The sequence below is a fragment of the Mesocricetus auratus genome, unplaced genomic scaffold (genome assembly GCF_017639785.1).
Source record: "Mesocricetus auratus isolate SY011 unplaced genomic scaffold, BCM_Maur_2.0 Super-Scaffold_15014, whole genome shotgun sequence".
NCBI lineage: Eukaryota > Metazoa > Chordata > Mammalia > Rodentia > Cricetidae > Mesocricetus > Mesocricetus auratus.
Genome location: NW_024429186.1, coordinates 69,000,147 through 69,026,803, shown reverse-complemented (window position 1 = coordinate 69,026,803; position 26,657 = coordinate 69,000,147). Strand labels below are relative to the sequence as shown.

Genomic DNA, 26,657 nt, shown 5'->3' with positions numbered 1-26,657 from the left:
ATTTCAACTACATCCTTTGATCCATCAGTGGATTTCTCTGTCCCTAGAATGGCACTGGCAGCTAGGGGCGAGGCAGCTCCAAAGTATCCATTGGTTGCAGCAGTAGCAGCAGCCAGGCTACCTAATGCAAATGTCCCCGCCGTTCCACCAGCCGTGCTGCCGCTGGCCGAGGCCTCACTGGCATAGGTGGCCAACAAATTGGCTGCTGCTGCTGCTGGGTTGGCACTGGCAGCTGCTGCAGCCAAAGCCCCCGTTGCTGCTGCTTGGCTGAGCCCTAAACCTAATGTGTTGAGATTATATCCATAGCTGGCTAATGTATTAAGTGCGGAGGTGATGGCCACCAGGTCATTGCCTGTGAAGCCAGATAAAACTGCTGGGAAGGCCGCAACGCCGGCAAGGTTAGCATGTCCTAAAAGCCCTGCGGCTGCTGCGGCGGTTGGTAACACTTCAGCAGTGTTTGCATAGGGAGATCCGGTCGGGTTGGAATTTGCCACTGGACCTGTCACATTGGCATAACTGATATTGAGACAGCTGCCACTCTGCGGATCCTCTTGAATCTTCTGGGTGATAAGTTCAACGGCTTTTCGGTTTTGTTCAGGTTCTCCACTCACAGTGACAACCCTCTCTTGCAAGTTGATCCCATCGGGTTTCTGGGAAAGCTGCACCCAAGCCCCTGACTGCTCCATTATAGCCTTCACAGTAGCACCTCCCTTCCCTATTATCAGACCTGCTGTGCTGTTGGGAACTATAATCTTTACCTGTAATTAAAAAAAATACGTATAAATAATACTTCTGTTTTGTGCACATACATCATATTACTTTGCTATCCTAGAAAAGGTGCAATAATAAATAATTAGTTTAAACATAATTTATTAAGATGGAAATACCACAACTTTAAAGTGACTTTTATCATATTTTAATAAAGCTACCTTGTACAATGAGAGTTTTCAAAGGAAAAGCAATCTTCAAGTCAAAACTGTTAAACAAAAAGTTCCTTGAATCTCTGCATTTTGCAATACAGTCTATGAGAAATCAGCATGTCAAAACAGAGGGACTTATAAATGAACATCAATGGTAATGTTTCAGATAGCTCAAAAATTATAATATGGCTACTGGTTCTTCATCCACGGCAGCTTAAAGAAACTGCTCTGAGAAACATGAACAGGCACTGTAGAATTATGAAAGCAAAGTTAACAAAGACAGCAGAAGAAAATACCCACTTAAACCTTTCAAAACATTAATTTCATGTTCCTTCATACCTAGTAGTTTTGGGGTTACTCACAAATATATGTTTTATGGCTAAATATGGAGGTGAAGATCAGTATTTTATTTTTTTAGTTGAATACATAGTCATTTAACTTTATAAAATTTGGTCACCGAATTAGTAAAAATTATTTAAAATGTTTCATCACTTCTCGGCCTTTTGGCTAAGATCAAGTGTAGTATCTGTTCTTACCAGTATTTAAAATGTTTCATAAGGGGATTTGAAAGTTATATCACCTGGGCACTCTGACGGTTTGATTAGCTCTTTTAGAAGACACAGTATATTTAGTAGTAGTGCTTGCTACCCTATCATGAAGTGGTGAGGAGAGATGACTGCAGTCCCCGAGTGTTTACAGCAGGCCAGTGTGGCCATCTTCTTAATTTATACTGAGTATGCAGCTACAAAAATCAGCACACCTGGACTTACTTCAGCACAATAAAATGGTGTTGTATAAGTATACGAGTGTGACATGTTCATAAGCCCTAAAACCCATAAGCTAGGTATTGACCCATAAGCTAGGTATTGACCTTGAACTCGGACCTGTTGACATCCATATCTCTATCTATGCCCCCTCCATGGACACCTCAAACTAGACTGTAGTCACTGATAGGGCACTGAAGTAACTGCTTTGTTCTCTATGTGGGGCAGGTTAGAAAGGATGGCTAACGTAACTCTAAAATCTGAGTGCAAGTTTAGTTTTTACAGCTGAGGTTTTCTGAACTTCATTAGCTCATTTTTAGTAAGTATCACCAATGCTACCATTAAAACAGATGTGCTAGGAACATTTTAAAGGCAGTCTGTAAGGTCTGGTTATTCTGTTACTGTGACCACAGGCAGTAAACATATCATGTTCCAGAGTGGACACATATGAATGTATTTATACATCTTACACGTGCTTTTGATTTACTTTTACTTTATACATATAAAATATTGTCTTTTTCTAATATATTTAATCCTTTCATGAAAATAATTTTTTCATTATTGAAATCTAAATAATCCAAATACAAAACCACATCTTAAAGATGGCAAACATATTCAAGGTTGCCAACTAGGTTAAATTATTTTATGGATGATATTAGAAGAAGTTTTTAGCAGTTATTAATCTTAGTAGACTTTTTCACCTGAGAATTACTCATCTTTAAAGAGTTATAATTATAATGCTAACCCTAATTCTACCTTATCCTACTATAAAGGTAAATTAGAACAAACCTTAAGTTTTATCACACATGAAAATCCTACAAAAACTTATTAAAATCCTCCATTAATTTTTTCCTCATAAGATCCTACACTGAACTACTGGGTTACCATGTAGACTGCAAACTTTTCTAGACTGCCCTACCTTGTCTTGCCCACTTCATCATCTCTAGCGTCTCCTGTCTCGGTATCTCTGTCTGTGAGGTAGTCACTGAAACCCCTCTCTTAGTCTGCATTTTCACTGTGAGTTCCTAAGTACAGTCCGCTCTTACTGTCTATGTCTTATTGTCTATGTATAGCTTTGATCTTGTGTATCTTCCAGCTGTTTTTCGCCTTCTTTACACTGACTTCCCGCCAATGTGTGTGCTTTCACCTGCTGAAGTCTAATGCATCCCACAAGCACTTTAATTGTACCCATAAAAATATTCAAACCTCATACCCTATAGTGTAACTGTTCCAACAATTCTTATTGTGCTGTTTCTCCTGAGCAGATATTAGCCCAAAAAGGCATCTTCCAGTAGGCCAGGCCACCATTTTATTTGACTTTACTGTTCCTGTTTGCACCTGGTTTAAGTTTCATATGGGTAATCATTAGAGAAATAAAACATAGGATACATTTGTACAGGGAATACAATTATTTAAACGATGGTTTGCCACACAGAGAGACATTTGTATGTGTATGTACAAAACACCTGACATTGGGTTCATTATTTCTTAGTTTAAAAAAGATTGATTTATTTTATGTGTGTATTTTATTTGCATGTCTGTAATTGTACCTTGCACATGTGGTACCTGCTGAGGCCAGAAGAGGGCATCATATCTCCTGAAGCAGGAGCTGCAATTTTAAGACTTCTTTGGGGAGCTGTGAACCTAATACGTGTTTTTTTTTTTTTTTTTTTGCAAGAGCAGTAAGCATTCTTAACTGTGTACTTCTAGTCTCTGACTCTGGATTCTTAAATCAAGAGTAATGTTTACTATTCTCAAATTCTAAAAGTTCCATTTACACCATGCATATGCTGAAGCATTCAAAAGTTAAGTACAGTGATGTTTTAATCTTCTTGGAAATTTTTTGAAGCCAACACAAAAAGTTTTTTAGTCACTTATATATCCAATACTGTCACACTGACAAACAAGTATCTATATAACATCTGCCTTATTCCTACATGTTCACTTATTAAACTATTGTTTCCTACCCTGTTTTATAGTGTCCTAGTTTCTAAAGCTAGTGGCTAGCCTAGTTCAGCCATGAAAATGGAGTCAGATTAATTTCAGGGGTCTGGGACTGAGTGTTATTTTATTAAGTGGTGAGAGGGGCCAGTTAAAAAGATGGCCCAAAGTGGGCATCTACTGACTCAAAGAGTAACTGTACTGCGAATGCCTCGCCCTTCTGTTCCAAGCTTTGCATTCTAAACTCAAACTAGGCGTGATACATATGAGTAGGTACCTCTAGAAGTACTATGGGATTGTACCTCATTTTGTTTCTTTTACACGCTTCATTTTCCCTTCTGTCTATAAACTAAGACAGTAAGAAGGGGAGACAGTGAATCCCCTTTTGTATGGCTCTGGATGGAGACAGAAATGAACATGTCCTTACAAAATGTCTAATAGCAAAACAAGAATAGGTTACTGTACTTCTTATATGTCTTAACACTCCTTTGCTTTGCTTCTGAAGCATTCTTCTCCTTTGTGGATGATGCCTGTTTTACAGTCACATTGCAGCACTGCTTGGGAGGTAAAGGTGGAAGGAAGAGAAGGAGACAGTGCAAGCTTTCTAGCACAGAAGCACTGAAAACTACTCGTGGTACTCCGAGATGACAAGCACTGTCGACAGTTACACCAACAGCAAAGCTGTTACAGTCAACTGCAGGGAACCAGAGAAGTTGTCAAGTGATACAATATGGCAGAGAAGTCTATTTTAAAAGTCAGAATAATTTAGGATAGTCTTGCTGCTTTAAAAATTCTGATTTTCTAAACTGAAGTTCTCTTTATAGAAGAAGGGCTATTTGAAATATTCACAGGTAAAATAAAAAAGTGCTTTTTATTATTGTTCATAGTCTCCCCACATCCATTTTGGCATAAATGCGCTAAAGCAATGTTTAATTCTGGTTAGTAAAAACGTATATCTGAAAAATTTAATTTTTGATATGCAAATTAGGACCCTCAATTTATTATTATTCTCTGAATTCAATATTCAACTTAAAAGGTGAAAATGTGCAAGCTGGATGCTGATTCATGTCTTTAATCTTAGCACTCAGGAGACTGAGGCAGGCAAATCTCTATGAGTTCAAGGCCAGCCTGGTATATAGAAAGTATTCCATGATAGCCAGGGCTCCACAGAGACACCTTGTTTCAAAAAAAAAGTGAAACATGAAAATAGCAATGAACAAAGTCAGAGAGTGTGTTTAGTGATGTAGATGATGGGAAGAAAGGATGAGGCTTGTGACTAGAAAGGGACCTGTTTTGGACACTCTTGCTTGGAATATCTGTTAGACACTAAAATGATAATGTCAAGCAGATGAATGGCTATGGCTTTGGAGATTAGAAATGTTTGAGAGTTAAAGAGATGGAACACTTTGCATCATAAGGAATACACAGTGTCACCCAAATAGGGAAAATGTAAAGACTGATTAAATAATAATCAATAAAGTAATAAGGGGGAAAAGATATGACTTTTAAAATCATCAACTGTACTGGAGCAGTAAATTAACCACTGTGAGGCCACATTATGAACATGCATGTGTGTGTATGTGTGTGTGTGTGTGTGTGTGTGCGCGTGCGCGCACAAACACACCAACACTACAATAACACTGGACATACTGGCAATGAAGGAAGCATGGGGAAAAAGCATCTGCTTAATCTAGTTTCATAATTTTTGGCAATAACAGTACAAAACAACATTAAAAAAGCATGAATATAATTTGCATGTAAAGATCTCCAGGAAAAAATATCTAGCCATATCTGTCACTAGGCAAGTCTACTAATGCAACTCAGACAGAAAAAAGCCTTTCAAGTAATATACCTTTGTACCTTAAATCATATTACTTAACAAATCTTCTTAATCCTAAACTAATATCTATACTAAAACGTTTGCAGGTATTAAACTGTTCAAACATATATCTGTTACCTTGGCCCCCAGGAGCTATTATATTAGAAACTCCACACGTAGGTTTTATATGAAGCTGGGCTCAAGAACTTTTGATATGATAACTATGAAAGATAAAAATTACATTTATTATATAATAATTAATTTGGTATAATTTTAAAATATGAAAAAATGGCCATTCCCTTACAGTAAATGAGCAGCCTTCTGGGACATAGGTCTCTCCCCAGGAATCATATGTGACATTGACTAGCACATTCCAAGAAGTATAATTTTGCAACTCACAGGCACATATGCTATCAAATCTTTCCCTTGAGAGACTTCTAATTTCTATTTAACACATCATATGTATCAGAATTGATATCTGAGTTTTTATCCCATTATCACTTTTAGCTAACTTTTAGGAAGAAAGACATCATAATAAAAGCCAGTAATTTTCATATTTCTGTCATCACACTAATGCATTCAAACCCAAAACATGGTAGATATTTTGTGACTATTAAGAAGAGGGCCATGTTTGTTAGGAATGTAGTTTTCTCTAGTTCATAGTAGACCAGTTTACATGGATCTCTTTCATTACTTTCATAGATTTCCCACATAACACTGTGCAATACCAGAAATCCTTCAAGGATTGAATTTTAAAGATCAAGTCGTTTCCCTCCTTTTGCTGATGTAACTAACGCTGTACTACATACTCATTCAACTATAAAGCTATGCATCAGAATGGTGCTTAGGCTCTTGAAATTCTTAAGCGCCGTGTCACAGTGCTTATTTTACCAAGATGTGTGTGAATGCTTATTCATGTATACTTGCCAACATTTGACTTCTAAACACACACATTGTTTCTGAGTCTGATACATGTGTATCATATATACTTACATGGAATTCTATCTCTCTAGGAAAAACCTTTTGACAGACACTGCTACCTATCCTGATGCTGGTGAAACTGAATATGCTTTTATTGGACATTTCTATTCTTTTCTCTATAAATTACCATTCCTGGACTTAACTCATTTTTCTATTGCATTGTTATTTTATGTATCCATAGGAATTGGGAAATACTTCATATATCAGAGATAATGCTAGAGATGAACAGAAGAAATGTGTGGCAAAGACTATATTCTTTAAGGTTAACCTCTTTATTCAATAAATCAATTTCTTCTAGTTGGTTTGCACCATTAGAGACAATTCCTTGGCCAGGTTTCACTTGAAGTATTCTATAAAACTGTTATATCTACTGCTAGTCTCTCATTGTGTACTTCTTCATAACTTCAGAGAGCGAAATAGAGAAAATTCATGTCATACAACGTAACATTGTAATGGAGTGATGGGGCGCACAGAATACAACAGATGTATTAGTAAGAAAGTGCACAGTACTCCCAAGACAGAGCAACAAAGAACAGCATGACAATGGCAATCAGAAGTGCTGGGAAGAGAGCGAGGCCAGACAGGGTAACAAACAGGGGTAAGTAGTCTCCTGAGTAGGTAGTTTGGAATAATCTTGAAGGATTACAAAGGTCTTAACAAAGCACATCTGTGAGGTTAGAATTTCACATGCAGAAAAACCACAGACAAAAACGAGGGCAGAGCACTGAGGAAGGACCTGCCAGTGTCTAAAAGGAATAGCAGCTGTGCGGTGTGGCTGCCCAGAGTGATCTAGAGGCAGTGCCACGATCCGACAGAAGAGGCAGTGTGCTCTGAGGCAGACCCTAACCAGTGCCGATGCAAATTTGGGTATGCTGGATTTTACCATGTAAACTGGTTTACAGTATTCGGAGGTAGGCAAGAGAACACAAGTTTTAAAAGGACAATGGTTAGGGCGGGCTTTGGAGCTACTGTACTAAGGATGCAGTTAGATGTGTACATTAAACAGGCAGCTGTCGGCAGTGTGGGGTTGCACTGTGAGAGATGAGTTCAAGGTACTTGTGACGTGAAGCTTAAATTTGAGGAAAAACTTTGGGAAATTATAAATTTAAACCATGAACATCAAAATATGGTACGGAGCTTATAAGAGCCTGCAAAAAGATTCTGCTATTTCACGTTTGCTGTGGTTTGACAGAGAGAGTGTGTTCTTCTCCACAATTCATTTGCTGTAACTTGATCCCAATGCAACAGTGTTGGTAGGTCAGGCCTTTCAGTAGTGACTACATTTTGTGGCTTCCTACTACTACATTGCATACGTTTTCAGGGATGGCTTCTCTCTCTTCTGTTATGTGAAGACATTGCCTTGGTCCTTTTCTCTACCTCTCTGCCCTCTGCCATGTGAATATGATGCAAGAAAGCTCTCATTAGAGTTGGCATCTTGACTGTTGGCTTTCCAGCCTCTGTATCTGTGAGAAATGTTCTTTAGACAGTAGCTTTTAAGGTCTGAAAGCAGCACAAAATCTCAAAGCACGCATTCTGCACAGAACAGTATATAAAAGGCAAGATATATGATGCTCATAAGACTAGGATATTCCATCAGTGAGTGGGAACAAGAGGGGGGGACCAGTAACAGGCCAGGAGCAGAGCCAGCATGGTGATGTAGAATTCTGGACACTACAGGAAGCACAGCACAGTAATGAATGTAACAAAATGGGACACATATAGCTGCGAACATGTGGACTGAGAACAAACTCCTGGAATCCGCAATGAGGCTACAATTACTGTCCACTGAAGGTTAGTGGAGCGGTGGTGGTAAGAGCCTGACTGGAGTAGACATGGGAAACAGGCTAGAGATACTTGTGAGAATTTTGCTATGAAGTAACAGAAGAGACATTAGTTTGTGGGGGAAAGAGTTGATAAGGAGAGAAGGCAGTTCTGTGTTTTAAAAACAGGAGTGGCAGGGCAGAAAAGAGAGGAAGGCCCAAAGTGAACATGTTCACAATATGCTGCACACATGTATGAGAGGGTCAATGATTAAATAAAAAGATTGGAGAAAACACTGTATGCAGATTGGCATATCTCTACAGAGCGTCAAAAGTTGACATAGGATACAGTTAAAGAAAGGATAGCATTCAGTAATAGGGAAAGGGTATGCTTCTCGTACAGAGAGAGACGTCTGTGGAAATAACTGAATAGGCAAAAGGCATGGGTGTGAAATGCTGGCCTAGTAAGTATTGCCAGCATCAGTTCAAGAAGGTTCTCTGGATGGCGTCAGTTTCAGGGAAGTACCCATAAGCTTACGGGACGGGAAAGGAGAAGCAGTAAGAGTGACAGCAGGAAGGCCTGCACCTGTGATCTGTGCCCTGCTTCTAATACTGAGGCATCGCTGACTGACGTATAAAACTATGAGGAGACAACGAGTGGAATGAGCATCATCTTGGAACTGATAAATGCTACTGATCCTGTTAACGCTTCTGAAAGTTTAACCAATTCTCTTTGCTTTATATTTTCTTCACTTGAACATATCACATGTGAAAAAGCTGCAAACATTCATCTTAAAATGTGAAACACATAAAAGGAAAATAAAGCGTAGCAGTGTTAGCTTTACCAACTGCTTCCCAATAGAGACTGTGACATTTTACTGCTAAGCAAGAGCGCTGCATGCTCTCTAGATGCTGATTGTGGAACTAAGCTAAGGACAGGGAATTGGAAATACCTTAGACTTCAGAAACAGACAACAGTAGCATTAGATTGTTGTTAACTCAAGCATTCAAAATAAGCTATTTACCAAGTAATTGACTTTTAGCGTCTAATATTTTTCACAGTGCCTTTAAATGAACACACCCAGGCACTGCACCACTGTGGAAAGAGCTGGGACTTTCATAGTCAGCCCTAAGAAACCCTAGCATTTGAGTTTCACATGGGATCGCTGGACAGGTAAATGGTTATACAAAGTTTCCACTACAGACACTTTGTTCTAGTGTTCCCTTTTCTCTATCACTTTATGAGGTTTCTCACAGTGGGTCCTCAGTATTCAAGGGGAGATACTATTGAACTACTGTTGAACAATAGTGTCAGAATGTGACTCAAGGGAACATGTTAAGGAGGCTGAATCATAATACAGATAAAATTCAAGTGCTAAACATGATAATCTTCAGAATGAAAAGTTTTGGAATGATGGCTCTGCAGAGAAAACATATTCTCTGAATTACTGCCTGGGTTTTCATTTCTAGATTTTCTGCATTATTTACAGCTCATTAGTTTTTTTCTATACATCAGTAAGTAACACAAACTATTAATCTTAAATGAGAACCTGACCAAAATTCATTCGTCCAATATTGATTAGAAAATAATACAAATGTTAGTTACATGACTGTAATCTGCTTTGCTTATACTAATTTTCTTTGGAGAAGATTTCTTCCTCCTGCTTTTACAGCAGGGTTATCATATGAGCTATAATACATCCAGTGGTTTTTAATCTAAAATAGAAATCCCTGATTTTCTCCATTTCTACTGCTTATAAGATTAAAAACATTTGATAATAGCTAGTAAACATGAACTAAGTTTAAATTGGTATACATATATCTATCCATCTCTATACATAATATTTTACTTTTGCAAAGTTTAAGATTTTTACTTTGAGTCATATTTTCCTAATCAGACTATACTTATAGACATAAATTAGGAAATTTACAAGGGCAATTCAGAAGACAGGACTAGGTGCTGAACAGTTAGAGTGTGAGTGAATGAAGATGACATTCCTTTGCTACGGCCATCTGGAGAGAACCTACCACGAAGGACTACAGTGGAGAGTTACAAATCACTAAGAATGAAATCTTATTGAGAAGCTACAACTCTTTCAATAAATTAAGGATTTTACTTGCTTCATGTGATCCAGGAGCTATGCTTCTTTGTACATAAACAGAAAAAATACAAACAAAAAAGAAAACAGTATGTAAAACAAAATGCATCAGCACAGTAGATAGAATATTAAATCACAGTGCCTATATTTCAAATCATTACAATAGCAGATTTGGCAGAAGCAAAGGTGATAATATATCTAGAGCATAAAATATAGCATCAATAAGAAAGTAGATATAGTTTACTTCTTAAGAAAACATTCTAGAAAAATCCACATTCATATAAGTAAATTACAAATCTTATTTCAGAAACAAAATTAGTAGATTGGCTTTCTATTAAGCATCTTACTTTGAGAAAAATCATTGGTCTTGTTTATGTTGTACTCATCCGTCCAGCTTTTGTTGAGTAATCAAACACTACTGGAGCACAGGAGACATTTAAAACAAAAGGCAGTCATTTCCTTGGTGAGGTTCTATGCCACAGGACCAAAGCATGGAAGAACAGAAGCAGGAAAGGAGCCCCGAAAATGCATTCTTCTCACTCCCACACTACCATGTTTTTAAGAGAGAAGTGACGGATGCATCATTCTGATGTACCCTAACTGTTTCAGGGATAAATGAGAGCACCGTGAAGTATTCATGCTTAAAGGAAGTTTCATTTCACAAAAAGAAACCTAAACTCCTACTGCAGATCAGCATCCTAAGATTTCTTAGATTTGCTTAAGTCATTTTATTTTCCCCGAGTTTGCAAAACTATTAGAATCAGTCAATGAGCAAAATTATGCTGATGACTTTAAATTAAAAATACGAAAAATGCCAGATACAACATATGGAGCAATACCTTGTTTGCCACTAATGAAAAATATAAACATAAGCTGGTAATATTTAAATAATCTCATGAAGCCTTATTTTACTGAAAATGAAAAGTAGAGATAATAAAGAAAGTACTTCTCATCTAAACAAAATTTAACACATAAAACGAAATGTGTTTAAACATCTGAATAATTATTTTACTCAACAAATATATTTTTGAAGGCTGGTTTGCAAATACCGAGTTTCAAAACAGCTGTCAAGTCAAACTAATAAGATAGAATTCTAATTTCAAAGTGTGAACTTATGCAATAAAAGTGATTAAAAGTTTGGGATTAACAAAATATACTGTGTCCGCACTTATTAAACAATGCTAAAATTACTCCAGTTTTCAAGCTAGAAATGCTCATTGTTGATAGTGTTTACACAGTAAGGCTGGTCTCAAAAGTAACATGATATTCACCTTTAAAGATATACCTTTGCTCAATTTTCAAACATTTTATAAACTATGTGGACATGCTTAAATTATTTATGAAAACTCCTAGGAAGATATATTGAAAGAAATGAAAAGACCAATTCAATCATTAACCCTCAGGGCTTTGTAAAGTACTACAGTTTTAAGGAATAGGCTAAAAATTCTAATTAAGGGTACTGCCTGAATATAATTGTTAATGAAGTTAAAATGCATGTGAAATTAAAAAATGATTGATATTTCTTTGTTAGATTCTTTGGAATCTGATCATGATGCATATATGTGAATGAACGAATAAATCCTTAACCCACCATTATCCTTTTCTCCAGCTGGCAGGCAATCGCTGTGAAAGTATGGTGTAGATGAGAGGATGATACTGTACCTGATTAGCTCTGGAGGTGGTCATGGGGTCAGATGGAGAGGACTTGGTGGTAGTTGGGGAAGATGGCAATGTCTGGGAACAAAGCAGTTCAGGAGCAAATCAACCTTTATGAGACTTAAGCTGATCATTAAACAAAATAAAACGAAATAAAATGTAATATAACGAGAACAAAATCCTATGAACAAAGTTTTCTCCTATTCATTCAAATTCAATGGAACTTAAGATCAACTGAGTAACTAATACATGTAAATACGCATGCATAAGCATGTAAAAATAAATTCATGACTTGAAACCATGATGGTGACTGATAGAAACTCACATGAGTGCTAAACGCATCCTGCCCATATGCATGAAGAGCAGTGCCATTTCTTTCCCTCTAATTTTTGGGGAAAAAGAGATGTCAAAGAAAATTCGAGAAGTTAGATGAATAAAATTGGAAGAGCCATTTTCCTATCAATGAATACAGTTGGAGATTTGAAGAAGTGGTGAAATGAAGTTTACTTTGGCATAAAAGTATCCACCTACTTAATATGTTGACCATCACCAACAAGCTGATTCCACATGAACTTAGGGATCCATATACAAAAGCAATTTAATTTTGTAGTTCTGAGTTCTTAATATCACATTATCTTCTAAAATATTAATTTTAATAAACTTAGAGCCATCTGAAAATGTAAACATTAGCCTCATATTAATAAACATATAACTGGCATCATTCTAAAATTATCATTTTTGTCACTTATGCTAAATGGTACATTTAAAATAGAAAAAAGTGTAATATATTGTAGTATTGTCATCCCATGTTCAAAATAGTCACAAGATACTAGGAGCTGAATTTCCTGTCCACTTATAAGCACAAGCATATGCTACAGAGATGTGTCACAGCGAGCCATTCATATTCACTGAGTCATTCACCTGGATTCTTCTCAAACCTGTAATATCTAGCAAGCCCGCCTTAGAGTTTAAGGAATTTAGAACGTTGTTTAAGTGTAGTAATGCACTTAACCATGTATTACGGCTAGTCAGGGACCTTTAAAAGGAGTATTTCTTAATAGGCAAATGGGATAGTTTTCTATAGCCTAGACAAATCTATATAATGTATATTATGTATTATCTTGTAAAATGTTAATCAAAACTATTGAGATAGGAACAAAGGCCTAACCATGGGGGTTTGAAAGTTTGAGGAAAAGTAAGTAAACGTGTTTGTGGTGTGTTTAAGGTGTCAGAACTTTCAATTTAGATAAAGCAGTTAAAAAAAAAACAGTGATAAATTTGAAGGTTCTGTGTCAACTCACTGCCTTCCACTAACAGAATAAGACTATTTGCAGCATTAGGCTATGTTTCATGAAGTCTTTCCATCAAAATATTTTCTTTCTTAAAACCTAAAACAATTGAAGAAGTAGTCGACCTAATGTGGTGTCAAGCCAAGGAATTTTTTCAAATCACACAAAGAACAGGAAATGGTACTAAGTCAGGGGTAGAGCTCCTTTTCAAAGTTTCGAATATTTTATCTTCTATTGAAGCACTTTGTAATTCTTGTCAATTTTCTAGAGCAATATTATTCTCCATCATTAAAAGCCACTTTAACATGTATTTTTTCTGTGCAATGATAAACTGATGAACTGTTAATAACGTCTCATTACCACATGCTGTATGAATGTATGAAAGTTTCATTTTCTTAATCTAGCTTAATGACATGGAATTACGGGAGGAACTACACACATTTAAACATTGTTCTCCACTAAGTCCAACACTCAGTCCAAGTTTACAAATAAGTAGATGTCAAATCTAGGGTTCCTTTTTCCCAATACAAGTTATGTCATACCAAACCCAGATTCTACATGTCCACGCTCATCAGAATAAACTCAATGGAAGTAATGGATAATATCATCTTGTTTCAGATCCAAATCCTCAGTGAGGTGTTTAAATAATCCAGAAAGGTAGATGCAAAAATTGGTAACCTGATGTGGCTCAGAACTTGTAATAACTTAGATTCAGATGATCTGTCAAAACCTTACTGCTATTCCTTATGATGTTCATATAGTCTGAATATTTATTAATAATTTATACAACTCATATTCATCAAAATTGTCTACTCATTTTGTTGCTCTCCCTTTCTTCTATGAATAAAATAAATAATTTAAACCTCTGAAATATATTAATTTGCTTCCAATAACTTAAAGTTTTATCATTAAGCTTGATAGTAAGATAAGAAGCTACATTTTAATATTTCACACAGGTGAGAATTACGCAAATGTGCAATTTGAAGGACGAGCTGACTGCAATGTCACAGCAAAGTGTTGGTGTATTTTCTAGGGTGAGATATCTACAAAATAGTGGCAGAGCAATGGAAGAGCTTTCCTAGCTACTATTCATACAGGTCCTTTGATGCATAAATGCAACTCAACTTTATAATTAGCAATGCTAATTATATTCTAAGTAGTTTTCATTTCAGTTGCTCTTTCAAATTCTAGGAGGAAAATTGCCCCCAATAAAGAGATGAAAATGAATGTATTAAAACAATGCCATTAATTTAAAGCTTCCTATTAATTATGCCAATGGTATAGTTGAGTAAATTGTTCTTAAGTCCACAGATATAGATTATAAATCCATGGTAGAATTGTTTTGAAATAAATATAAATGCTTGGCGATTTTTCTTTACTATTTTATAAGTAAAATATTTATATCAAATTTCTATGCAGTTATTAACACAGTGATTATGAAATGCTACTCAATGAAATATATCATGAATATGTAATTAATTAAATATCCACATAATATCAATATGTGGATAGACGTATAAAATCTATAAAGCACACATTTTTCTAATCTATTTCTTTCTGTTGTAAGTAGTGATCATGAAGGACACAGTAACTGAGTCCCACTTCTTTTCTCCTTTCTCTATAGATAGTCTAGGTTGAATTATGTTACAGACAGGGTCTCATTATATAAGCTTGGCTGGACTAGAAATTGGTATGTAGACCAGGCTAGCCTTGAACTCACAGAAACTCTGTGTTTCTGCCTAAAATACTTGACTTTTTGAAACACAGGCTTTGATGCCTGTCCTGGAACTCGCTCTGTAACTCTGTAGATAACACTGGCCTTGAACTCAGAGAGATTAGCCTGCCTCTGCCTCCTGAGTGCTGGCTATAAAGTCATGTGCCACCAACCCTGGCTAATATCAAGATTTTTTAATACTAGACATTTAGTAAAATATTGATATAACTAAGCCTTGAGAAATTAAGAGCTAAAATGCTTTAGCAAATTATATGAATTTATGTTAAAATGTGAATTTTGCTAGGCCAGAGAATATTAACATAAACAAACTTTAGAATAAATGTAGCCTTCCTTCAATCAATTCTGTAACAATCAGTTGTTAATGACATCTAATAAGTAAAACAAATAAAGCAGGAAAAGCAACCAGCAGCAGGTCTCAGCTGTTCTCTTCATGCTCATCTGCCAACCAGCCATTATTCCACTAATCACCTCCCATAAGTTTTGTAGTGTTCTACAAAAAAATCCTTATATACTAGTCCTTAAGAATAAAATATTTAAATAGTAACTGTCCCATTAGCTTGCCATTGGTTGATGAACACCTTGTCTGTCTTACAACATTAACATTAGTCTATTGGTCCATTCATATTTATTTTACTACCAATAATAATGCCTGGATAAGCCTTCACATATTATTTATTTTATGCACAAAGAACAGCAAAAGGAAGAGATGCCTTCACTTTTCAATAATCTTTAAGATGAATTAAAGGAGTTCTTTCAGAAAATGAGGAATAATCTTGTCATTTATAAGATCCTTCTGCCAAACACACCAGGTATTGCTTGTCTGTCGCCATCCTACTTAACATTAATTTTCTCTAAATATTTGCACAAATAGTTCAAATCAGTCAGTCCTGTTACTACTATTCAAGGGCAGGGACAGCCTTCTTTCTTATTGCATTTCTCACCCCTCTAAAATGAACTTCTTTTCCTTCATCTTCCTTGCCTGACTAAACTCTTCTAAGATCTATGGTACACTGTTTATACTTCCATGTTTTCATAGGATAAGCAATATCACAAGAAAAATTAGGATGAAGTACAAGAGCTATAATTTCAATTGTTTTACAAAGAACTTTAATAAATTTATGTTTGAATAAATGATGTTCAAAACTGACGAATGTTACTTCTGGAAATGCACCATAAAATTCTTGGTATTTTTAAATGTAAGGAAAATGTTTTAGTTGCCCTACCTTCCTTTTTACTTGTATAGCTTGGCTTTAAAAAGGGTCCAGGATTAAGAACTAAATCACCTACATCTATTACATGAAGTTGGATCTCAGGCATTGAAATAGAGATCATCACTGTCCTGCCATGGGACCTTCTGAGATGAACATGCAGGACATGAGAATCTATACTTGTGTGATGCTACCAGCCAAAAAGGATAGGTACCTTTGGATAGAGTATTATGGTTTATAAAATGTACCTAGTTGGTAAACTGTATCTTAGAATACAAAGCAGGACAAGATTTATCAGAAAAACCACAAGAGATGATGGAACGTCAGCACTTTCAAATCTGACTTTCTGAGAACTACATTTGATTTCTCATTTTAAGTAAAATTATACCTTAAAAATTTAAAATAGCAAAAGCTTAAAATTGTCAACACAAAACAAGCAACAAAGATAATAATAGAAACACTAAGCAAAATTCATAATTTCACTTGAATCTGTTTATATGGAAATATATTTGGCTCCAGCATTTTCTTAACTCCAATTTTATTGTGTAAATAATCTTCCATTAGAGGAATGTTTGTAATTAATACTTGATAGGAAATTATTTTGGGGAATGAATCCTAGAGCAAGTTGGATTACTTGTTCTGAGCAAGATTCTCAGCAAGATATCTTCAGATTCTGTGGGTAAAAATTTAAACGTCTAAATACCAAGAAATCCACTTTTATCTATTTTATGACAAAATAATTTATTTTATAAATATTTATTTTATAGTGTACAAGTGGCATCATTTCTTGAGGAATAAATCACAGCCATTGAAATTTATATACTTGACGACTACTTCTATCATTGTTTGGAACGAAATAGTAAATTGGCAAACTAGATACCTGGAAAGTTAAAGAATGTCGAGTATAAGAAGATGCATCTGTGTAGGTAAGAAACTCATTTCTCCTACAAATTTTAAGACACTTGGCATAGTTTCTACATTGTACAGTTAATGTTTGTTAAATATGCTGCCTCAGCAGACTCAGTGCTTATCACTTGCAACTTTGTAATGATTAACTCTGTTATTCACATTGCTGATTACATGAAAATGGAGTTTAACAGTAATTTTTAATTTCATGACTATCAAGACATATAAATGAATGTAAACATAAAAAACTAGATAAATCAATATTAACATTTAAAACTTATCTTAAATATAATCAACATTTGAACAACGCAAACAGTAATCAACCAAATGCTTTAAAATTCTGGTGGCAGCCATCAGTCTACACTGGTCCTGCATACATGACAGCCTGTCAATCTCATATAGCCATAGCTAAAACTGGAACTTCAATAATGATTGAGACTACTTTTTGATGGTACTCTCTGTATTTGTTGCTACATAAATATTAAAAGAAATCTCATGTTACTGTTCTAGATAGAGTTTTATACTATTCAAGGTATAATTTTATGTCTCTTTAAAAAAAAACATCAAAGTGGCCACCTAAATATTTTAATGTTTTCATAGAAGTTACAGGAGAAAAGGGAGAAGAAATAGACTGGATTAAGACAGACAGTAAAGAGACTAGATACTTCAGTGCTCATTCAGGACATTGCTAGCCCCACATGATCTTAACCCGATGTCTGCCATCTGGACACCTTGTTTCCCTATGTGATTAAGTCTCTGTATCACTGTTAAGTCAACAGTATTTGTACTGTTTTATATTTACCTAGCACTTTACACTACTAAATTATTGTGAATAAAGAAGTACTAGTATGTATAACTTTAAGGTATGCAAATGTTGCCACATGTCCATAGAGGTACACTCCTCTACAGTTCTGGAATAACAACTATTCAACAGGGATGGAATATCTCATGAGTGATCTTTATATGGAGTAAAAGCTACTATCTCATGGTTTAAATAAGGAAGTATTTTTAAACAGATTTTTAATAGGTAATTGAGTATTAGTCTATAATTTTAGCATATTGTAATTATAAATTTTAAAGTTAACATATGATTAGTATTATATTTATCTACATATTAATAAGATCATAGGTTCATAGCACTGGTTATTATATTTTTCAATTCAGAAACATGAAATTAATAGAGCCTTGAACTATATTTCAATTTATTACAATGAAAATAAATTTTCTGCTAATTTATAAATAATACATTTATTCTAAAATCACAATCTGTTGATAATAAAACTAGCTCACAAATTAAGTGGCTAAATAAGAGGGAAAAAGTAGACAATAATATGAACATAAATTTCAAATATGTATGTCTAAAGTATTTATGGTAAAAAATCCATCTTATTTAACATCAAGCAATTTGTTATTTCCCTATGTCATCTCAATCATTACTCAGTCTGAAACGTTCACATTGTTTTTTTTGTCACGAAAAATTTTCTTTACAGAAAATTCCATACATTAAAATTTGACATTGGGCCTTTATAACACATATATAAGTACTACACATGCGATACAAAATGCAATAGCTGATTGGTAACAAAGAACTTAACACTAGCTGTACATATTGACTTATACATACGTGTTATTAAAATGGTAGACAAGACAAATTAACAAAACAGGAGTCTATGCAATACCTATACTGAGAACTACAAATGTCACTAAAGTTGGGCATTGGAAATATTGAAAATATAAATTTTATTTACATTTTTATATTTAAAAGTGTTATATTTTAAACAGAATAGAGTTTCATAAGTTAAGAAAATCCCTGGATTTATATTTGCAAAAAGAAATCATAAAGAGTCACACTAGTGCCTCTTTTTGTATCACTAATAAATGTATATATAATTCAATCAATCAATACTTTTATTTGCGAAAGGCTCTGAAATTCTTCAAAGCTAAATGACAACTTCAGGTAAGTTTAAGCCTTCTTCTACTACAACTAGATTGCTTCCTCTGAAAGGAATTCATACTGTATTGTGGGTATTCCTATCTCATTTCACAACTGAACACTCACTTGTTTGATGCGGTCAGGGTTAACGGTGGTCTGAGGTTGTAGGATGCTGACAGGTTCCGTCTTGGCCACATTTTGGGGCATTTCTCGAATTTTTTCTGCAATGAATCCATGAACTGCGTTCAGCGCTTCCACTGTTCCCTGGATCAAGCACACCCTCTCAGTAGTACCTGCAGACAGAAGACTCACTTTCAGAAAAGATCCCTTTCACTGTACATTGAGAAATTATGAAGAAGGAAGACAGTATAATGTTAATAAAATGCCGCAATGTGTACAGCTCTGAACTTCTAATGTTCAACTGCAATTAAAGTAATCAACATTTTAGAATTCATTCTTTTCTTATATTCTCAGGCACTTGCTTCCAGAGGAACCAAAGATCCAGAGACCAGGAATGTACACTCATGCAACACTCATTAAAGACCTTAGGGCTAGAAGCTGTAACAGGTAAGAATCTATGAAAACACCTTTTAAGGAACTCATTTTGTATGAGTAAATCATTAAACTTTTTTTTGAATACAAGAATGGATATAAATGTTATTGATGACATATTTTAAATGAAATAGAAAACATCAGGGACATCTAAATGGGATTTAGATGGTCTATGATATAGTATAGGGATTTTATAGATATGCCTTAAGGTAATGACAACACACAACTAGTTTTTCATATTCTTCTGAGGCTGACTACAGCAGGCTTGACTGCAAATCAATTACATAGTCTTTCGTTAGTGATCCAGACCAGCACATGGCTCAGAGATCAGAAATACGGTCTTTCTGCACTTCTTGACATGCACTACAGTTCCACTGGTGACAGTATTTCAAAACCCCTGCCACTGTGTACACACAAAATCATAAAACTGCTAGAATTGAAAAACCAGCCACAAAGAGTCATGCTACTTTAAGGACTGATGCAGAGGACGTTTGCCACTCTTGAGAGACAGACTTGGATCACAGGACTTAGAAATAAGACTATAATTACAGACGGATATCTAAATTATGTTTTCATGTTTTTATCAATGAAAATTCAAATTTATGAAAAGATACTTCCTTGGGTTCAAAGAAACTTCAAGAGAGCAAGCGTAGCTTATTTTTCAGGCTGTATGAAATGTAATATGATCTGTGGATTTAGATTTTCCTGTTTCTATTAATCAGCTAAAGTTACTCTTGTCTGTCTTGATGCATCTTTTGGTCCTGGGTAAACGATCAAGTATATACAGACACCCAGGGGACACTTTACAAGACTGTATTAATTGTCTAGTAAATGGCTAGAAAGGATTCCCGATCAATGCAGCTAATGTAAAATGTTCCTCGGGTTCTCAGACCACACACAACACGGATCAGATTACATCACTGCTTTCAGAGACACCACAGAGTGCTCTGTGGATGCCAAAACAGTCTAGCTTAAAGGACGACTTCCAAAGAAAGGAGCTTGGAACCACGTAACTAAACACTGTGTAATCCACATTATTCTTAGGATTTTGATTTGACAAGTACATGTCTGAGCACAGCAACCAGTGTTCTCCAGACTGTGTAGACTAACAGAAAATAAATGGAATCCCCTGATCCGTAAAGAAATATGACTGTCTAAAAACAGCATTATACAACAGCAAGTATGAGGCAATCTGAGTGCAGTTCAGAGGGCCTCTGAGGCAGTGTATCCACTGGGGAACAACTGAATTACTCCCTTTCCCTTAGGACCGTGCAAACAGGGCGGGACTAGAAGGAAACTGTGAACAACACTGGGAGACTTAGCTGATACTCTGTTATATTCTGCTCCTGAATTCTAATGGCTTTCCACTCAGGTAACACAAAACCATAATTTTTTAGGAGAGAGTTAAAAAAAAAAAGAGGAATACTGTCAAGTATATGACCAAACTGTGTAACACAAATGAGCCTATAAATCATAAAAGTTGCCGCGTTTTGTCATTTTAAAGGCTTTTAGACTCCATTAGTGTCTAAGCCAAACTGCCAGATATTTATCATTTTATTTGCTTAATGGCAGCATTTACTACTCTCTGCAATAGAGTACAACAAAGCTGAGAGTCAGCTATAGGAAAACGCAAACCCATGTACATAATGCGAAATGCAGGTGTGCAGCACACCATTACGCCATCCCACACTGCAGGAGACTATACATGCTTGTGTCTCTGCACTGCACAGTGACTGACTTGACAATGGCTGGTGAACTCACCACCATTTCTTTCCACTTCCGGTTCCCTTTCCAAACAACCCTGCCTTCTATTTCCCCGTCACATGTGTTAAGAGAGAAATTACAAAATATGTATTGATAACAAGAAGGAATCTTGACAAAAAGCAAAAAGTGATGTTGGAAATGCTGAATACTTTTATTTCAAAAGTTCAAAAGGCCAGTATCAAATATTTTGAAAAAACCCACATTTCTTAAAGAAAGTACAACTCTCAAGCAGTTCTTCATAGATGTGAAGCACGATATATTCTCTGTGCTACTGTGATTTTCAGCAAGGCCCTTAGAACAGCTCCCGGATAGTCTGCCACACGTGCACTGGGTGTCATTCCTTTTCACTCAGCACACACTCCTCCTGCTTAAGCTGCACTTCCTCTATATCCACTGTGCTTCTTTCGGATCTTTTCAGTGGTTAAATACAGTAACATAATTGGAACAAGACATCTCTGTAAATTTAATGAAGTATAACAGGCAAAAATGACAAATTGGGAAAACTGAATGAAAGGTTAATGCAAAAAAATTTGCATGGAAACATCAGCCTCTCCACTTGATTTCAGGTGTCAACATTAGCATGATGAATAAAATCTAGACCCACGCACTGCTGTGATCCTGCACAAAAGAGAAATGCATATCATCAAAGAGCTGGAACTAACTGTAACAAAGCAACTTTACATTATAGTTACAGATAGCACTGAAAACTGAGATATTGACTCTACCAAAAGGAAGAAAAATTCTATCAGGGATGTAAAGTACATCTTTTGACAGACTGGATTCTATTCAAAAAAAGACTTGATTTAAGGATATTATGATCAAATGCAATCTAGAATTGGATTGGTTCCAAATTCAAATAACTTTATGTGAAACATAGTTGAAGCAGTGATGAGACGTATGCATTCTGTAGCATCAAAGAATCACTTTTTCCCCCAAAGGATCACTTTTAATTTGGACAACTGTAGTTATAACACTAGATTGGATAAAAAGCCCCTTCCTGAACTCAGTGTCCTTGAAGGAATCCCTAATATTTCCAGCTCCTTAACACACAACCTCAAACAGCAACACCTCTCCCAGATCTACTCAATTAGTACTTTAGGATAACCCCACAGAAACCATCCATCACAGGTGGACCCACTCTTCATGTCACTGCTATTTGTACTGTCACTGGCATTTGACACTGTTGACCCTTCTGCTGTTTAAAACAATGAACTTGAGTTTGTGTGGGTTCTGGTTTCTGATTTGTTAGCCCATTTGATAAACATTCACCAAACCCGTATCACTCAAGCACTACACTGGAGGCTGAAGACACAGTGATGGCCATATCCATCATTGTCTCATGATGGCCACAGTGTTCTTCACCGGTGATAGACATAAAACAAGCAAAGCAGACAACGTGAAGACTAAAAAGAGGAAGTGCTATGAAGACTATTGGGGACAGGAATTGGCTGAAAAGATATAAAAAATCATACTTGTCATGTTTATCATCGCACTCTTGTTACTTAGTACACAACTACAGAAGTGTCAAACTATCTTCTCAGAAATTACTACAGTGTCTAGGCTAAATGATATGTCTAAAGTGAAAAACATATATGATTGACTTATAAGGTTGTTTGTAAATCTACATTATAAAGCCAATACACCTCTTGGGATTTGTAAGCTCAGCCAATGTATGGGAAAATGAATTTTGGGAAATGATTAAAAAATAAAGTACAGTAAGTTATAAATTATCTCTATGTCCATAAAAAGGCTCTCAGTAAAAAGAACTTAGGCGAAGGCATGAGGGCATGTAATGCATATCAAAACTTTATTTCCAAACTTGAAAATAAAAAAAAGAGCAGATCTTGCAAATGGCTCAGTGGGTATGAGCCACTCTCTCACAAGCCTCTTGAGCTCCAGTCGGATCCCTGGGATCCACGGAAGGTATAAGGAGAGAATGAAATCCACAGCATTATCATGTGACCTACAAATCTGCTCTGTGGCACACAAGCCACCTCACCTTTACAGTATAAAAATAACTGCTGGAACTTCCTGCATCACACTGACCCCACCCCCCTGACGACAGGTGGGGCATGCACAGTGGCTTGCCGCGCCATCACTACATCACTCATTGCAGGGCTGCATAATGACTCGGTAAGCATGGGTAAGCTTCCCCTTTTAAGTGATCACCTCCACGTAGTCGCTCTCTCTACTCTCTCTTACTCCTCTCTCCACACTTATGCTCTCCAAGCTCTTCACTTACCCCTTCTTCTCTCTACCCCCCTCTTCTCATTTCTCATGTCTGTCTCCCGCCTCTCGATCTCCCGCCTCTGTAATAAACTATGGTTAATGCACTCTATAGCTTATGCTCCATTGTGCCGGCCCCTGTTCCATCTTGCGGCCTCTTTTCTAATTTCTAATTTAAAAAATTTTTTACAAAACAACAACGACAAAAATAATAGTACAAATCTCCTCATAATTTCCCTAGCCCTAGCAGAGTAAGGTTGGGGAAAAGCATGTTTCTTTCAATGTTTATTCATGATGTAACATATATCAATTTTTATTCCTTTTTGTGGCTGGATAATACTTTATTACATATACAGAGCATGCATTTTTATGTCATAAGATCATATGGGCCCCTCCCTAGTTCCCATCTTTTGAATATTGCAAAATGCTGCAGTGAACATTAGTGAGCATGTATCACTTAGGCATCTATTTCTGATACTTCTGTACATATGCAAAGGAAAAGAGTTTCTGGATAATATGTAATTATATATTTAGTCCTTCTGAAGTGATTTCTAAAACCACACAACTTCACATACTCAGTATCATTGTAAGAGGGCTCTAATTTTCCTCCTCCCGAACAATATTTATTCTTCATTTTTGTAATTAAAATCTACATAAACGGCTGGGCCGAGCTCACTGTAGTTAAACTGGCAGTTCTCCAGTGCTGTTGGGCATCTTTCAAGTTTTTTTTTTTGTTCACTTGTAAATTTTCATTTCTTTAAATGAAATGGGTTTTCTATACATTATGGAGATTTTGTAGCTCTCAAAAATATATATTTCTCTATCCTAAAGACTGTCTTTTTAATCTGATGATAATTACTTTTATACACAGGTTTTATTTTTCACATTTGTGTGTGTTATTATGCTTTTGGAGGTACACACGCCATGGACCACTTGTGGAAGTTAGAGGATAACCTTGTGACAGTCCTCACCTTCCATCTTGTTTGAGACACAATCTCTTGCTGTTGGTGACTGCATTGCAGGACAGCTGGCCTGTGGCCTTTCTGGAAATATCTATTTTGGCTTTCCTTGGAGGAGCTCTGGGATTACAGATATGTGTTACCACATCTGGCTTATGAGAGCTCTGGGTATTTGACCTCAGTCCTATGCTAAGACTCTACCCATAGAGCCTTTTCCCAACCCAAGTACTTAATTTCTGATGAAATCAACTGATCTATTTTTTTTCTCTTATTGTTCTTGCTTTTAGATTAGGGATTTCAGTCCCATACCCAAGATGATAAAGGACTTCCTTTCTTTTACTACAGGTTTTTAGGATTCTATTCCCTATATTTTCAACTGGTTTTGTTTGTTATGCTTTTGCATACCACATTCGACAAATGTTTTACATTGGCCTCAATATGAGCGTTGAGAGTTTTTGAAAATTCTGTAATTCTTAAAAATTACTTTTTGAACACTGACTCTCACTTCACTTTAATACTGAATGTTAAGAAAGTACAAATTAAGGTATTCATGATTACGTTAATAGTGATGGACTAAATATGTGATATGTAAATAGATTATGCATTTTAGATACTTGTCTGTAGCTCAAAATAGTTAGCTGGACGTCTTGTGGACCATGGACTAAAGCTGACTGACATATATTACAAGTCTTAATTTTAAGACTTTATTTCCAGCAACTATCAAATTATGTACCTGTACTTTTATAATTCCATGCTATCTTTTTTCTCTACTATATTCAGAATTATTTGATTGTGTTCTTAACTGAAGGACCTCCAGGTTAGGTAGCACTTGCACGCAACACGTGTGGAATCGACCACTGCCACCTGATCACACTATTCTCCAAAGGCTCAAGCCTCCTGACTCCCTGGCCTGGCCTCTGCACTTCTAATCCAGTTAAGGCGACTCTCTGGACTCGTGTTCACTTACTGGCCTTGCATCTATGTGAGGACAGAGAGCTGGCCCTGCCAACCCTTCCTTTAGAAGGAAATCTTCGTCTCTCATTTCTTGTTTTCTCTCCATGCAGTTTCTGGCCTCATGCTTTACTCACTAACCTACTTTCTTCAAGTCCTGAGTGTCCTTCAGTTGGGTCATCTTAGTCAAGACTTCCCTTCATCTGTATCTAGTATAGAACTTCGCTATCTAATGACTGTCCTTCTCATTAAAGACTCCAAACAATTTAATGGAGCAAAAAGTCTTGTAGCACCGTACACCATTAAAACAATGACCTGGACTGGAACCCTAAGTGCCAGTCTTCCCAAACTACTACACAATGCATGTCATAATGCCTTCACTAAAACCTACTCTACAATCCTCTCTAAGCCTTGTCTTACCCAAGTTTTGCATTTCTAAACTGCAAACTTCTAAAATCTCCTCAGAGCACTTTCTGTTTAAAGCAATATTTTTTTAAATGTGTAGAGGCAGACAGCAACTCGAACACTGAAGTTTTCAGTCATCAAGGCAGGATGGGAGGCATATTGTAATTTAGAACAATCAGGAAAACAGCAAGCGAACAAAATGTAGGCATTTGCATTTCCTTCCCACATGGTAGACTCAATTAGCTATGTGTTCCTTATAGAAACACTTTCTTTTTCGGTGTTCTTGCAGCTACTATCTTCCCAGGATAACACTCCTCAAGTCCCCATGGTTGTAAATATAAAATTGTATTATGAATTAATTCACTGTCTACCATTACTTCCCTATACTCCATGCCATCACTATCTTTCAACAAGTCCATTGAGAAAGTCTAAGTATGTGTTTTACCCTTTTGACATTTACATTCCATTTCTCACGTTTCAAACATGCAAATCACAAGTAATTTACCTTTTAAAAACCCGACAGTGTTTCATTGCCAGTTAGAGTTTAATTTTGACTCTACTGAGGCTTTCAAATCTACCAGGATGTGGCTCAACTAAGTTTTGTTCTCATCTCACATTACTTTCCCTGCCTTTTGGTATACTCCAGGGAGTCGGTCTTTTTTAGTTACTGCAACATGCCAAGCTTGCTTTCACTCAGGTCTTGTTTCCTGCTGATGCCTGTCTTAGGAGCCTAGATTCTCCAGCATTCCCTATGGAATCACCCCCAGCTACACATACAGACATCATTTA

At 36.1% G+C, this 26,657-nt stretch overlaps 1 protein-coding gene and 1 pseudogene across 6 annotated transcripts in view; one reads left to right on the top strand and one right to left on the bottom strand.

Annotated features, from left to right (window-relative positions):
- Nova1 (NOVA alternative splicing regulator 1) overlaps positions 1–26,657 on the bottom strand; it is a 117,024-nt gene that overhangs the window by 2,311 nt on the left and 88,056 nt on the right. For 4 of the 6 annotated variants that reach the window (XM_040743139.1, XM_040743141.1, XM_040743142.1 and 1 more), the window contains exons 3-5: positions 19,138–19,304; positions 11,947–12,018; positions 1–758 (exon numbers count right to left, since the gene is read on the bottom strand). The exon at positions 1–758 is cut by the window's left edge and continues 2,311 nt beyond it. In XM_040743139.1, the coding sequence (XP_040599073.1) occupies positions 1–758; positions 11,947–12,018; positions 19,138–19,304 (997 nt within the window). The remainder of the gene's footprint in view (positions 759–11,946; positions 12,019–19,137; positions 19,305–26,657) is intronic. The other 2 variants (XM_040743140.1, XM_040743143.1) reach the window with 1 other exon arrangement.
- On the top strand, positions 1,408–1,502 carry LOC121139645 (annotated as a pseudogene).